This window comes from Felis catus, chromosome A3 (genome assembly GCF_018350175.1).
Source record: "Felis catus isolate Fca126 chromosome A3, F.catus_Fca126_mat1.0, whole genome shotgun sequence".
NCBI classification, from domain to species: Eukaryota; Metazoa; Chordata; class Mammalia; order Carnivora; family Felidae; genus Felis; species Felis catus.
This window is the reverse complement of record NC_058370.1, coordinates 73,206,545-73,220,609: the sequence shown is the minus strand read 5'-3', so window position 1 is coordinate 73,220,609 and position 14,065 is coordinate 73,206,545. Positions and strand designations below refer to the sequence as shown.

Below are 14,065 nucleotides of genomic sequence, written 5' to 3'. Positions count from 1 at the left end.
ACACAAAATGTCTCATTACCAGCAAAGGGCACCTCAAGTCTCTTCCTCCCAACAATTCTACTTAAAACAAAAGGGGGAAGACTCTCCCCTCTCTCTGTGTTTAGATACAACACACCTCTCTGGAGACAGCAGCAAATTTTTAGGGTCTAGACAGAACTTGCCCACTAAGAGCCTGAAAAGTTGAAAAGTTAACATACTTCAATTTTTGAAAGGCAAGTTTAAAACCGGAAGAAAATGTGCCTCCAAACAGTGATGATAATACCACTCTTCTAATCTTGACACCCAAAATTAAATTCTGGACTGGAATGAAAAGAAAAAGTGGTAGGAAAAACTGTGACTGGTTGGTGTCTTGACAAAGGGGAAAGGACATGAAAATACCCAAATCTCAACACTTGGGGCTTCTGCAATAGTGAGGACTCTGTAGTTCAAAGTTTATTAGAAAACAAGTTTAAGAAACATGATTTACAGAGACATTTTAAGTATTATTACTGTAGGGGCACCTGGGTGGCTCAGTCAATTGAGCGTCCGACTTTGGCTCAGGTCATGATCTCTTGGTTTGTGAGTTCAAACCCCACATCAGGCTCACTGCTGTCAGCACAGACCTGCTTCCAGTCCTCTGTCCCACCCCCTTCTTCCCCCACTCTCAAAAATAAACATTAAAAAAAGAAAACTAAATAAATATTATTACTGATCTATAGCTGCTAATTCAAACTCAGCCAACTACCATATAGTAAAAATTATCACTCTATCACCTTTCCGTTTCTCCAACGCTTTCCCACATTTCATCTCAGTGGAAGCTCACTCATCTTTGGTGGCACTTGTTAAACTCCTTCTCAACCAAAAGAGTAATAAACAAGACATGGTGAGGTTAAAGGATGGTGGCACGATACAAGGGAGAGTAAGGATCAAGACTAAAACTCAAGTATCCCGGTTTTCAAGTCTCGTGTTCTGTGTGCTTCACAGAGGGGCTATAAAATATTTTCAGGCATAATACTTGGGCACATTTAGAAATGACTAGGGAAACTAATTTTAAGAAATATTAATGACCTCACAGAGCTATACAGTGAAACACACTGGTCATTAAAACTGCAAAGCCCCCTTAGGGGCACCTAGGTGGCTCAATTGGTTTAGTGTCTGACTTTGGCTCAGGTCATGATCTCGAGGTTTATGAGTTCAAGCCCTGCGTCAGGCTCTGTGCTGACAGCTCATAGCCTACAGCCTGCTTCAGATTTTGTCTCCATCTCTCTGTCCCTCCCCTCCTCGCTCTGTCTCTCTCTCAAATATATATAAACAAAACAAAACAAAACAAAACAAAACAAAACAAAACAAAACAAAACAAAACAACTGCAAAGCCCCCAAGATTTAAAAATTCTTGGTGGCCACTGATAGACCTACTATGTTAACCTCTGTTAGGTGGTTAATAACTGTTATTGCATTTAATCCTCACAGTAACACTGAATAATAATTACCATCTTATGGATGAGAACACGCTGGTTTAGAGAGATGGAGTAATCCATGTGGCTAGTCCCTTTGTGGCCGGTAAGGATTCCAAAGCTCACGGTCTTCATGCTACACCAAGAACCAAGAGCAGTGCACATTTCCACACGAAAGGAAATAGACTCAGTTCCCATCTAGCAGATAGTTTTCATTTTTTTAAGAGCTATTTTTATATCACTAAACTTCCATCCTCTTAAAAGGAAAAAAGAGATAACAATGGAGAAAACTGAACACAATGGAACTAGGGGGAAGGGTGCATTTCTCAGTAATAAACACTTTCTTAAAGCCGCGCCCCAAGAGCGGCTGATTGTGCCAAGAAATGGAGTGCTCCCTGTCTTGCCTCCATTAATTATTGTCAAACTTCTAGTGTGGCATTGGTGTGTTCCCACAACAACATGTGCATTTCTGTTCTGTAGGTCATTTCTGATGGGGAAGTCTGAAATGCCATTAATGCGGAGACAAGGATCAATACCAGACCCATATGTGACTCAGAAACAAGTGGTGGTTGGTGGTGGTGGCAGTGGGGGTGGGGGTGGGGAGAAGATTCCTCCGAGGAAATGCCTATTTTTATGGATCCTCCTGGAAATCATTTTAACAAGGTGGGCGCCTGGGTGGCTTAGCCGGTTAAGCATCCAACTCTTGATTTCAGCTCAGGTCAAGATCTCGTTGTTCATGATTTCGAGTCCCGCATCAGGCTCTGCGCTGGCAGTGTGGAGCATGCTTGGGATTCTCTGGTCTCCTCTCTCTCTGCCCCTCCCCCATTCATTCTTATTCTCTTTCTCTTTCTCTCTCTCTCTTTCCCCCTCCCTCCCTCCCACTCTCTCTCAAAAATAAGTAAACTTTAAAAAATAAGCTTTCCTGCTCCTCCCACAACAAGGCCCATGTTCCTGTATTTTGCAGGCACTTTTCCTGTTTCCCTTCCCAAGGTCCCTTCTAGTCCCAAATCTTCAACCACAGCTCCATCCTACATTTCACCCCAGACCCATCTTTTTTCAGACTCCAAGTAAGGAGAAGAAATTACAGGGCTAAAGAACCACCTCTAGCATCTGACAACACAATTCTAATTGCTTATTAGAGCAACTTATCCAAGCTCTGCCTCTGAGAAGCGGTATGGCCTTGGGCAAATCTGCCTGAGTGGACCCAATGCCTTTAAAGAACAAAGGAGCTGGATGGTGTCCAGGCCACCACTCTGCCTCCACTGTCTGCCCGTCCTTGAGTTTGAATCTATTATACCCTGCAGGGCATCAGGATTTGCAGAACTACAGAATAATCACAATGGCAGCGTCTAGAGATAGAAAAGAGAAAACAAATGTTTCCTAGAGCAATTTCACCTCCTTGAACAAAAGAGGAAAACATAAGGGAGGGTTTCTGGCAGGGTGTTTGGGAGGCCCCCTGGGAGCTGGGCCATGCTGTTCCACCCTGGTAACCCCTACTTCCTCAGATACTTTCCATGGGTTTCCAAAGTCACCTTGAAGCCACCTGGAGCAACAGCTCTCCAAGGGTTGCAGTGTGACCAGAGAACCAGCCCTGGGAAGTGGAAGAAGCAGACTCTAGGCCTCTATCTGCCACACACTAGCTGGATGGCCTGGCCGGTTGCTTTTTCTTAGTATGAAGGGATGAACTTCCAGCTATAAAACAGAATGTATATGTTAGAGGTTGCAAGGCTTACTAACATGCCTCCTAGTCTCTTGTTCAGTTGAAGAGGAAATGGAGAAAACACACTAACTGGTCTCCACCTACCACTGTGACTGACACTTATGTCTTTGCCTTTTTTTTTTTTTTTTAATGTTTATTTCTTTGAGAGAGAGAGTCTAAGTGGGGGAGAGGCGAAGAAAGAGAGGGAGAGAGAATCCTCCCAAGCAGGTTCCATGCTCAGCACAGGGCCTTGATGCAGGTTCGATCCTATGACTGTGAGATCATGACCTGAGCCGAAATCCAGAGTCAGACGTCCAACCGACTGAGCTACCCAGGTGCCCCTGTCTTTCTTTTAATCACAAATGGTTCCATCACACGCAAAAGGCTCTACTTAATACAGATGGTGGGATGGGAAGCATTTATTCCAGTCTCCTCTAATACAATACACAGCCCAACTCACTTCACCCTAAGTCCCCAGTCAAGTTTTAGCTTTAATAAGAGTATAGATGATTCTCGTCCAATTCAAATCAATCAAGAAACAACACACTGTGTTCCATTAGGTCCTGCCTGGCTCCTCACTGGCTGGGCCCTCTCCCAGTGAACATTTCCCTTTAGCAGGGCTCAGAGGGAAAGGAAGGCACCAATATAAACAGGAGAATGGACTGGAGTCCACGTTCTGTTACTTACTAGTGATACTGGCCTTGGGCAAGATCCTGGTCACCTCTGCCTATTTCTTTCATAAAGCCTAACTGTCCACTTCATTAGACTGTGAGAACTCAGTGAGATCATGCATGTGACAGTACAAACTAAAAGCAACAGACCCTCAAGTTACCATCATCACTCTTTCCAAAAACAATCCCCAATTTAGCCAGGATACTTTCCTACACCAGTTCCTTCCTAATGCCCACTGCCAAACTTGCTCCTTCACTCTCCCTCACAGCAGACATCTGACCCTTATCTCCTCGGGCCATCTAAACCTAAACCCCTCCTCCCGGATCCCGATGAAACCCCACCCACTTGCTATGGCTTCTTGATAAGCCATCCAAAAGGCTGGTTTCCCCTTCTGAACTCTAGGACTCTGGGACCATTCACTTGGTACTGATCATATGTACCTATTACTATTAATTCGCTCTTTGCATTTGTGCATTTAGACTGCAACTTAATGGTGCTTTCTTCTGTGGCCATATTTAGAACAAAAGCAAATACTCCCAAACAAACAATATTACAAACAACAGGTAGGTTCTGTGGCCAGTCCACAAAATCCCATTTCAACAATACATGCCAGTATGGCTCTCCTAACGAAGGCTTTATGCAAAACTCACTCAGAGCAGTTCAATGTGGGATTTAAGGCTTAACAAATCTCGTGGTAAATCTATCTTCCTCACCTAGCTCAGCCTGTTCTGGAGTTAACGGTGGCAAAGAAAAAAAAAATCCTTTTTGTTGTTGTTGCTTTCTCTTCTTTGACACTGATTAACAGAGTAAGAAGACCGAATATCAGGAAAACACAACAGGCAAGCAAAAACCAGTGATATCTGCTATTGGAAATGGCAGGCAGAGGTGTTAAGAAAACCTTGTCCTCTCTGGGTCAGAGGTGAGTGCCCTATGTGGCAGGAACCGGGCAGAAAGCTGGCAGTCTTACTTAGAACCATCCCTCACTGCTGAGGCCCATGGAGGAAAGGGGGAAGGCACAGGCAAGCTTCAACCCTGGGTTATGACCCGTGGGCCCCACTTCACCAAAGTCCAAGCCTGACAGCATTACTCCTGAGGCCCTAAGATCTGGGACCACTGACAGAATGACTGGCACAGCTTCTGTGCTCACAGCATTTATCTGCTCAGGTGATGTTAAAGTTAAGGGTGGGTCTGTATTTTTAAGGGAATTTTAAAGCAACGCCTTTATGAAGAGCTATAAGCCACTGTCATTTCAGAGTAAGATATTGAGGAAAAAAATGGTTTTCTTTGTCATCAACCCAATCCCACCCAAGTAAGAGAAGCTTCCTAGTTCAGTCTCAAAGTTTCCTCAATGCTCCACAGGCTGACATATTTAAGGCAAACAAAGGGACATTTCCAGACATGGATTCTGTCCAAGCCTTGACCAAAGAAAGGGATTTCTGCTCTCTTGACGCTCCCAATACAGCAGAGTCAAGTGCCTTGATAACCCGAATGTTCAAATGTAACTCAAATTTTATTGAGTCAAAATGCAGGATGGGGTTAGGGTAAGAATTATCTGGAGCTGTTGTTTCTCTGAACTTTACTCAATAAAAATCAAACTTTCTCCTTTGTAAAGAAGGATGAACTGGCTCCATAGATCTATTACATTTAAATACTCTAGTTCCTCCTATATTCATCTGTTACCCACCGTCAACCTGATGGTAAGGCTGGGGCTAAAATGCTGACTGAGATATAGGCCCAGACAGAGGGCAAAAATGTTACCCAGGGTTTGGGACCACTGGCGCAGAAAGCCCAGAGCTCGCTAAATGCTATCTGACCATACACATTTAGCTGTGGACAAGAATTTACCCAAGCCTGGAAGCTCTAACCACAACTCATTAGTTCTGTACTCTGAATATGCAAGGATTCTTTGGGGCCAGACCTCAGAGAGGTCATCTGCTGCAGGGAGGGTCTCTAACTTGAGTCCCTGGCAGCCTCCGCAGCCAAGAGCAGAGAGTAGTTTGCGTCCCGTCCAGAAAGTTCCATGAAACAAATAAACCATGGGGCCAAACAGGCTAAAAAGTCTCAGTTCGAATGAACAAGAGTCTTAGCTCACTCTATCTATGGTACCCTTATTTTTGGAGTAAGAAGATTAATCAGACTGCCCAACCTATAATCAGGGTTGGCTGTGAGGAACAGATAATGAAAGAACTCAAGGCACTTGGGGCTTCACAAAGGGGTATGTCATTGCTAAACACCATATCTAGCACTGACTGCCTAAGAGGTTGGAAATGGCTCCCATTTTCTGTTTTTCCCCATTCCTACTCTCCTAGGCCTCTGGATGACTGCAAGAAAAAGAAAAAGAATAATGGAAGAAGAAAAAGAAAAAGAAGAAGAAAAAAAGTATTGCTAACAGCAAATAAAGAGAGGAGTGGGACCCACACATAACTAAGAATTATGCTTTGCTGGTTGCTTTCTTTTTCCCTAGTAAAGTTTTTGTTGCCCTGTTCAGAATAAATGGCAATGGGACTGATCCCATTTATTATGTGGACATTATCAAGGACACGATCTTCTTGGTATTAAAGAACCATGGACCTTCAAAGGTGAATACTTTGCTCCCTAGAGCCTGGAAGACTCGACCCTACTGGAACCAAAATAAAAGTTCAAGTTAATTTTCATCCATATGACCTTTAATGATTTTTTAGCTACTTTCCAAACAACATTCCAAAAAATAAAAAATAAAAAATAAAATAAAATGAAATAAAATAATCATACTAAGTTAAACATTGAAGAAGGGGGGAAAAAAGTCTGAGAAGTAGGGGGAAATGTCTGGTTACAAAAGTGAAATTTAGGAGTGCCTGGCTGGCTCAGTCAGAACATGCAACTCTTGATCTTGGGGTCGTGACTTTAAGCCCCATGTTGAGTGTAGAGATCACTTAAAAATAAAATTTTAAAAAAGGGGAGGGAGTGCCTGGCTGGCTCAATCAGTAGAGCACTCAATTCTTGATCTCAGGGTTGTGAGTTCAAGCCCCACATAGGGCGTGGAGCCTACTTAAAAAAATAAATTCAAAATATGAACAAAAAAATAAACAGGAAAAACAAAACCAAAACCAAAAACTATATTTAAAGGTGCATATCATGGTAATTCTATCCTAGGTTCTCACACAGGCTCACTTCAAAAAACAAGTCAAGGGGCGCCTGGGAGGCTCAGTTAAGCATCCAATTTCCGCTCAGGTCTTGATCTCACAGTTAGTGAGTTCAAGCCCCGCATCAGGCTCTGTGCTGACAGCTCAGAACCTGGAGCCTGCTTCAGATTCAGTGTCTCCCTCTCTCTGCCCCTCCCTGGCTCGCTTGCTCGCTCTCTCTCTCTCTCTCTCTCTCTCTCTCTCTCTCTCTCTCAAAAATAAACATTAAAAAAAATAATAAAAAAAATTAAAATGCAATAAATGAGGGGTCTTACATCCCCTCCATACGAACCCAACTGCCCCAACTCCTACCCTATATACCACTTGTGAGGCAGCCATCATGGGCTGGAACAGAAGCTCAAGTTTAGCTTGAGTTTAGTTCTCTAGTTTAGCTTGACCCACAAACTCTCAAAGATGAGGTAACAAGACCTGCATGCTTGGGGAACAAAGCACACAGACAAAACTCACTACAGATGAGATAGGGCTTGCCTCACTATCTTTTAAAGGGCTCTGTTCTTGAACGTAGGAATGCGAGAGAGAAAACTCTGTGTCTTCACCCAGGCTCAAGAGGCAATTCTGTTGGCAGGCTAATAATAGAGCAAGGTACAACCTTAGCCCCTTGCCTGTGGTCAGAGGTGTGTGGGTCGGTCTGCATACAGACCCATGCGGCTGTCAAGTTACAGGGTGGAGCTCAAGTTAAAAATAAGGCTTTCTGGCAGCCCTGCCAACCACCAGCATCATATTTTCCTGGTGATGTCACTACAGATGTGGGACTCTATCCCTGGGCGTCAGTTTTTGGCTCTGTCCCACCACCACCTATGGAACTACATGTGTTCTGGTACAATATAGCATCTATTTTCAAACCAAGGCGAGACAAAACCTGTTGGGTCAGTTACAGTGACTGGTTTATGGTTCATAAACAAAAGTCACATCACAGAAAGCCAGAGTAGCTCTGAGAAACAAAATGGGAAGAGAATTTTCACTGTAGGCTGACAATTCCCCTGCCCAAAAAGGCACAGTGAATTCATCAGAAGCTGAGTTTCCAAGATGACAAAACACCAGCCTCTCCTTCCACCCCCAAAATATGAAGTATGCAGGGAAGAAAGCAAAAAACATCAAAGACTACTGAATTCAATTCCTGCCACCTTGTAACAGCAGCTCAGATTTTCCAGGGAATCAATAAGAAACAGATTTAAAATTATTCCATGATCTTGTGGGATACAGATTCATCCTGGAGCCAGTGCCTACGTCTGGCCCTTCCATTTCCAGTGCTGTGCCCAGTTTAACAGGGGACACCAGCCAAGATCTTTCAGACCAAGGGTAGTAACCTCACAAATTACCAGAAGGAGGCTGCTTTATTACAGTTCAAGAATATCACCCAGACTCACAATGGTACACAGGAGCTTTTCCCAACATACTCATCTCACCTATCCAGATTCTCGTTCTCAAAAATATTAGTCATTAACTGCAAAATTCATTAGAAAACACAAGTCCACACTTGATTTTTCAAAAACATTTTCCGGCCTATGATGCAAAGTCACTTAATAACATTCCCACTTACCAGCCTCTCTCCAGAGAGAACTTCCAGTAGCTTGATGAGCATCCGTCCATCTCGAAGGTCAGTGTACAGGTCTGTGATCCGGCAGGACACCCGGGCGAGGTGGGAATTGACCCACTTGGTGAAGGTCTTCTTCTGCACAGCTTCACGCTCATCTGCAAGCAGAAGAGAGCTCGTTTTACCATCAATCACAGCATGGCAACAGCAGCTTTGTGCTAGCAGGGTCACAAGAGCCCAGCCAAAGGAAGAACAGGAAAACTCAACTCTAACTGAAACTGCTACTTAGCTTCTCTGAAGCATGATAAACGCTTGAGGAATGTAAGAATCATACAATCCTTGAACATCTGAGCCCCTACGTGTACCACCAGCAGAATATTCTTGCTCTCATTCATTTCATTTTCTCTCATCTCTGTTGAAGAGTCAAGAGGATACAGCAGATCACAGTGGGGTCCTGTGCAGCCCTGCCCCATAGCATAACATTCGGTAAAGTTTCTAATGTGTATGTTACAACTACTATTGTTCCTTCAAAAGGTGAGTATTAGGGAAGCACACAGTACAGGGAGGGACATGGGGTAAAAAAGCTAAAGCAAGAAACTGCTTCTCTCATATACAAAGGATCAGAAGATACGGGGTGCCTGGGTGGCTTAGTCGGTTAAGCGTCCGAATCTTGGTTTCGGCTCAGGCCATGATCTCACGGTTCACGGGATAGAGCCCTGCATTGGGCTCCAGGCTGACAGCGTGGAGCTTCCTGGGGATCCATTCTCTTCCTCTCTCTCTGCCCCTTCCCCACTCATGCTCTCTCACTTTTTTAAAAATTTTTTTTAATGTTTATTTATTTTTGAGAGAGACAGAGACAGAATGTGAGTGGGTTGGGGCAGAGAGAGAGGGAGGCACAGAATCTGAAGCAGGCTCCAGGCTCCGAGCTGTCAGCACAGAGTCTGACAAGGGGCTCAAACTCACGAGCTGTGAGATCATGACCTGAGCCGAAGTAGGATACTCAACCGACTGAGCCACCCAGGTGCCTCAAATGCTCTCTCACTCTTAAAATTAAAATAAACTTAAAAAAAAAAAAAAAAAAAAAGAAGACAAATTCACTCATGACCTTGATCTGCAATGACCCTCTCACCTGCTAAATCACACACCCAGGAACAACAGAGAAAATGGCAGTCAATGTGGTAAGGTACAAAGAGATCTGGCCAGGCACTGGGAGAGCAGGGCCTGGGCCCAAGGTTTCACCAAAAATGTGCTGAGATACTGTGTTCAGTGTCCCCTTCTATAAGAGGAGTGGACAGCTGTAATCTCCAAACTACAACCATTAGTTGAAAAGGCAACTGCTAGGGGCACCTGAGTGGCTCAGTCAGTTGAGTATCCAATTCTTGATTTCCACTCAGGTTATGACCTCATGGTTCCTGGGATGGAGCCCCACAACGGGTTCTGTGTTTATGACACAGCGCCTGCTTGGGATTCTCCCTCTCTTGGGATTCTGCCTCTCCCTCTCTCTTTGCTCCTCCTCCTACTCATGAGTACACATACATTCTCTCTCTCTGAAAATAATAAACGTTAAAAAAAAAAAAGGCAACTGCTAGTTTATGGTCTAAAGCATAGTAGTAGTACATCCAAGTCATCTAGGAAACAACGCTAAGTTTTTCAAGCCTCAGTGATCAAGTTTTGTCCAATTCAAAGCCTAAAACTCTAGACATATCAGCCCAACAGGCTGTTGAAACCTTCAACAGAGATCCACATAACATGCCCTGTACACATTCATATTCACTGACTGTTTTCTACAGAGATACCCTTTTGCCAGTTACTCACCCCACTTCTGGTTCTGTAGCATAAATTTGCGTCAAAAGGACCCAAGATCTACTCCTTCCAGTGTAAGCCCTAACCCACCAAGATGTCTATGCATTAATCTACAAAAAAGGGAGCAGACCCCAATAATTTTTATGTATTTCGCCACCACTTGGTGACAACTAAAAAGCCACCCTTGTGGACAAGGGCATGTATCTGGTGGCCTGGAGATACTGGGTTCCCGGCCTGGCCGGAATATCCCGGGAGTCTGCCTGGAAGGCTTTGCTGAGGCCTCCAGCCATCCCTCCACAGGAAGGGGGCCAGGCAGAGACAACACAGGACAAGCCTGTACTGCTGCCAGCCTGGCAGGTGAGGCGGCTGGCCACCTGCTGCAATGAGCAGCTCCTCCCTGCCCAGCCTTTCCCTAAAGGAACAGTCCGTCCAGCAGAAAAGAGGGCCTTTTTAAGGGACAAAAGCCAACCCAAAAGAAAGGATCAGAAAGGGCAGGATTGGGGGAACAAGAAAACGGTAGTAAGGGGCACAGTTGCAGATGAAAAAGGAGTTGTACCAATAACATCATGATAGGTCACACAGAGAAGATCACATGCATTATTAATCACACAATCATCATGATGGATGGCAACTTCAAGACACTGACACAGGGATCTGTATTTTTTGCCAAAGGTTGGCTGTTTCGAAGAGGAAGTCCAAAGCAGAATACATAGACATTAAGTACATTTCAGAGATGGCAAGTAACTCCTGGTTCAGACGTATTTAGGGACAGCTAATTTTTTAAAAAAATTCTAATACATTTTATGTGCTACACTGGAGTTAAAAATGTCTTTAATAAAGCCCTTGATGGGTTTCGAAGCTGTTATTCAAGGGTTTGGGCTCAAAGTCACTACCACACCCAACCTATCAAGGGAACAAGATCAAAATGAAAACCTGCTTAGATTATGGTATTTCTAAATAAACAAGCACAAAGGTGTTCCTCAGCCAACTGTCACTCTTTTAGATAAATCTCACATTACAAAAACACTCCTGGCTTCCTTCAGGTTCTGAATTCACAGGTTCCCTTACAAACAAGGAGATTCGAAGGATTTGCTTCTCAAGACAGTAAGTACACTCCCACACTACCCAGTTCTGGGAGTTATAGTCGAACCCAGACCCTCCTCCCCCTGAAGTGGGCAGAGAGGTCATAGGTGGGGCAGAGAACTGAATGGAAATAAAACAGGCTGAGGATCTATGTGAGGAGGGCTACTTCCATCCCCAGAAACTCCAGGAAGGAGGGGGAAAAGAAGATGAAGAGAACTTAAAAACAAAAGGAAAAGAACAAGCCCTTGCTTTCTTGTCCTCGCTCCTGTTTCCTCTTTCTACTCTCCCCACACAGCTAAAGAGCAGGCCCCAGATCACATAAGTGTGCTAGAAGAGTCACATAAAGCCTAAGTTCCTCTGGCTTGCGCCACTGCTCTGGAAAAGACATGGAAGATTCCATCCAAGGACTGGACCACAACCAACACTCTTATGACACACGAGGGGCAGGAAACGGGCTCAGCAGTGAGACACAAAGTCCAGTCAGCTTAGTGTGTCCTCTGACAATGGAGGGCCTGGTGAACAACAAACACTTCTGAGGCCGGAAGGAGGGAAAGGGAAGGAAAGAAATCTACCCAGCAGCCTAGCTGAGGATGAGGCTGTGTGTCCTTGGGGACCCCGTCCTTTGTTCCACCCTTCCTGGGAAGGCACAATGACATCACCCCTGCACTCACAACCCAACGAGACAGGGGCAGATTAAGCCAGATGACTGCTTGAGGAGGAGCAGGAGGCCCTTGGCACAGATGATGGAAGACAGTCCAGAGGCGTGTTTCCAAGCTCAAGCTGCTGTCACTGTGCCAGAACTGTGTGAGAAAGTGGTGGGAATAGCTGAGAAATGAGAGACCATTTCAGCTCTACGGGTATGAGGCAAATCTGGTACCATGAAAAGGGAGCCCTTGCAAACTCCATATTGATTTGGTTATTTAGAGCAGTAGTTCTCAACTCCCCAAGGGACATTTAGCAATGTCTGAAGACATTGTCCTGCCCGGGGGTGGGTGCTACACTGGCAACTAGTGAGTAGAGGCCAGGGATCCTGGTAAGCATCCTACAGTGCACAGGACAGCACCCACAACAGGAATCATCCAGCTCAAAATGTCAGTAGTATCCAGGTTGGGAAATCCTGGTGTACACATTCTGGTCTTCTGCCAAAAGGAGTTGGCATTTGTAGTGTCTCAGACTGCACTCCCCAGAGAGACACCTGACTTGGGGTGCTGTTCATTTCACTATTCTCTTAGCCTACACCCAAGGTTTTATGAGCCCGATGGTCTGCATGTTGGCCGCAGCAGGAGAAATTCTCTACCCTCAACCCCACTCATTCCACAAAGCTCTTGCTTACTGCTTCCTTGTAAGAAAGAGCAGCAGCAGCAGCAGCAGCAGCAGCAGCTGTGTCTGCCTCCGGGACAACCAAAGGGTAGGGCCCAGTGTGACACTGGGCATTTCTGTACCCCAAGCCATTTCTGTTCTCCTTGTACCTTTTTAGGACCTTGTAGTGCTGTTAACCAAGCCAAATCATGCCTGCATCTGCGGATGTCTGAGCCTGACACTGGGGCAGGTTCAGTGCCCCCCACCCGCCCTAGCCCTGCCCATAACCTGGTAAGTGCTGCCTCTAAGGAACAGGCACTTCCATAGCTCTGTTCCCAGTGAGTGTCTCTCAGGTATTTGTTCATCCCCCTCCCACCCCCACCATTTATTTATTTAGAGGGACTGACCTAAGGTCGCTCCAGCATTAGATGAGAGGAGGTCAAGTGCACAGCAAAGTGCCAGGCTTGTAACTATCAGCTTCTTCTGCACTGCCCCAGTACAGCAGCACTCTCATTAGTTCAAACCATCTGAGATCCAGTATCATGGAGCCATATGCTCTCAGGGTAGAACAAGGCTTTGAAAGTTATCTAAAACAACACTCTTTTTTAAAAGCAAAAAATTCCCTTCTACCACACCTGGGCCAGCTATTTAAAAATCTCGGGAAGGGCGGGGGGAACTCTGTATGTGTACATGGCAAGAGGTTGTTAACAGTCATACAGAAGAAAACAGCTTCTTTCCTTTTTATTAAAAAAATAATAGCATTAATGTGACTTCCTGTGTCCCAGGTACCTATCTACATGCTTTACAATCCTTGTAATCACTCTATGAGGTAGAATTAGTAACTTTCCAGATGGGCTGGCTCTAAAGCCTGGGTTCTCAATCATGTAATAATGCCTCTAGCACAACATTAAAACAAAAACAAACGTGTCCATGATACAAGATGTAGAATCACCCACCATTTCACCATCCTAAGTCCTTATTTTGCCAAAGGGTCTGCTCCATTACTGGGTAACTCCAACTGTGTCTCTAGCAAGTCTAGATATGTCTCTATGGCCCAGCAAGGCTCACTCTACCCACAAAGCTACAGAGAATATAGGTCTCCTCACTCCTCCACATAAGGGCCTTCATGTTAAGCAATCCTCATTGATGCCTCTTTGCAATGAGCATCATGATGTGGTAGGCAGAGTGGAAACCAAGGTGGTAGACGAGGACGCTACCACCTCTGGCAGCCTGGCATCAACTCATACCGACCAGTGGAAGTCAACCTGCAGTGTCAGCAGCCCAGAGACCAGGAATGTGGTGAACCAAGTGAAGAAAGGGCAGAGAGAACCAGCAGCCCCTCACAGGAGGGGGTGTGGTG

At 45.0% G+C, this 14,065-nt stretch overlaps 1 protein-coding gene across 4 annotated transcripts in view; it reads right to left on the bottom strand.

The window, feature by feature from the left end:
- The window catches only part of SPTBN1 (spectrin beta, non-erythrocytic 1), a 199,863-nt gene that overhangs the window by 64,695 nt on the left and 121,103 nt on the right, over positions 1 to 14,065 (bottom strand). For all 4 annotated transcript variants that reach the window (XM_023251677.2, XM_023251678.2, XM_023251679.2 and 1 more), the window contains one exon: positions 8,527 to 8,678. In XM_023251677.2, the coding sequence (XP_023107445.1) occupies positions 8,527 to 8,678 (152 nt within the window). The remainder of the gene's footprint in view (positions 1 to 8,526; positions 8,679 to 14,065) is intronic.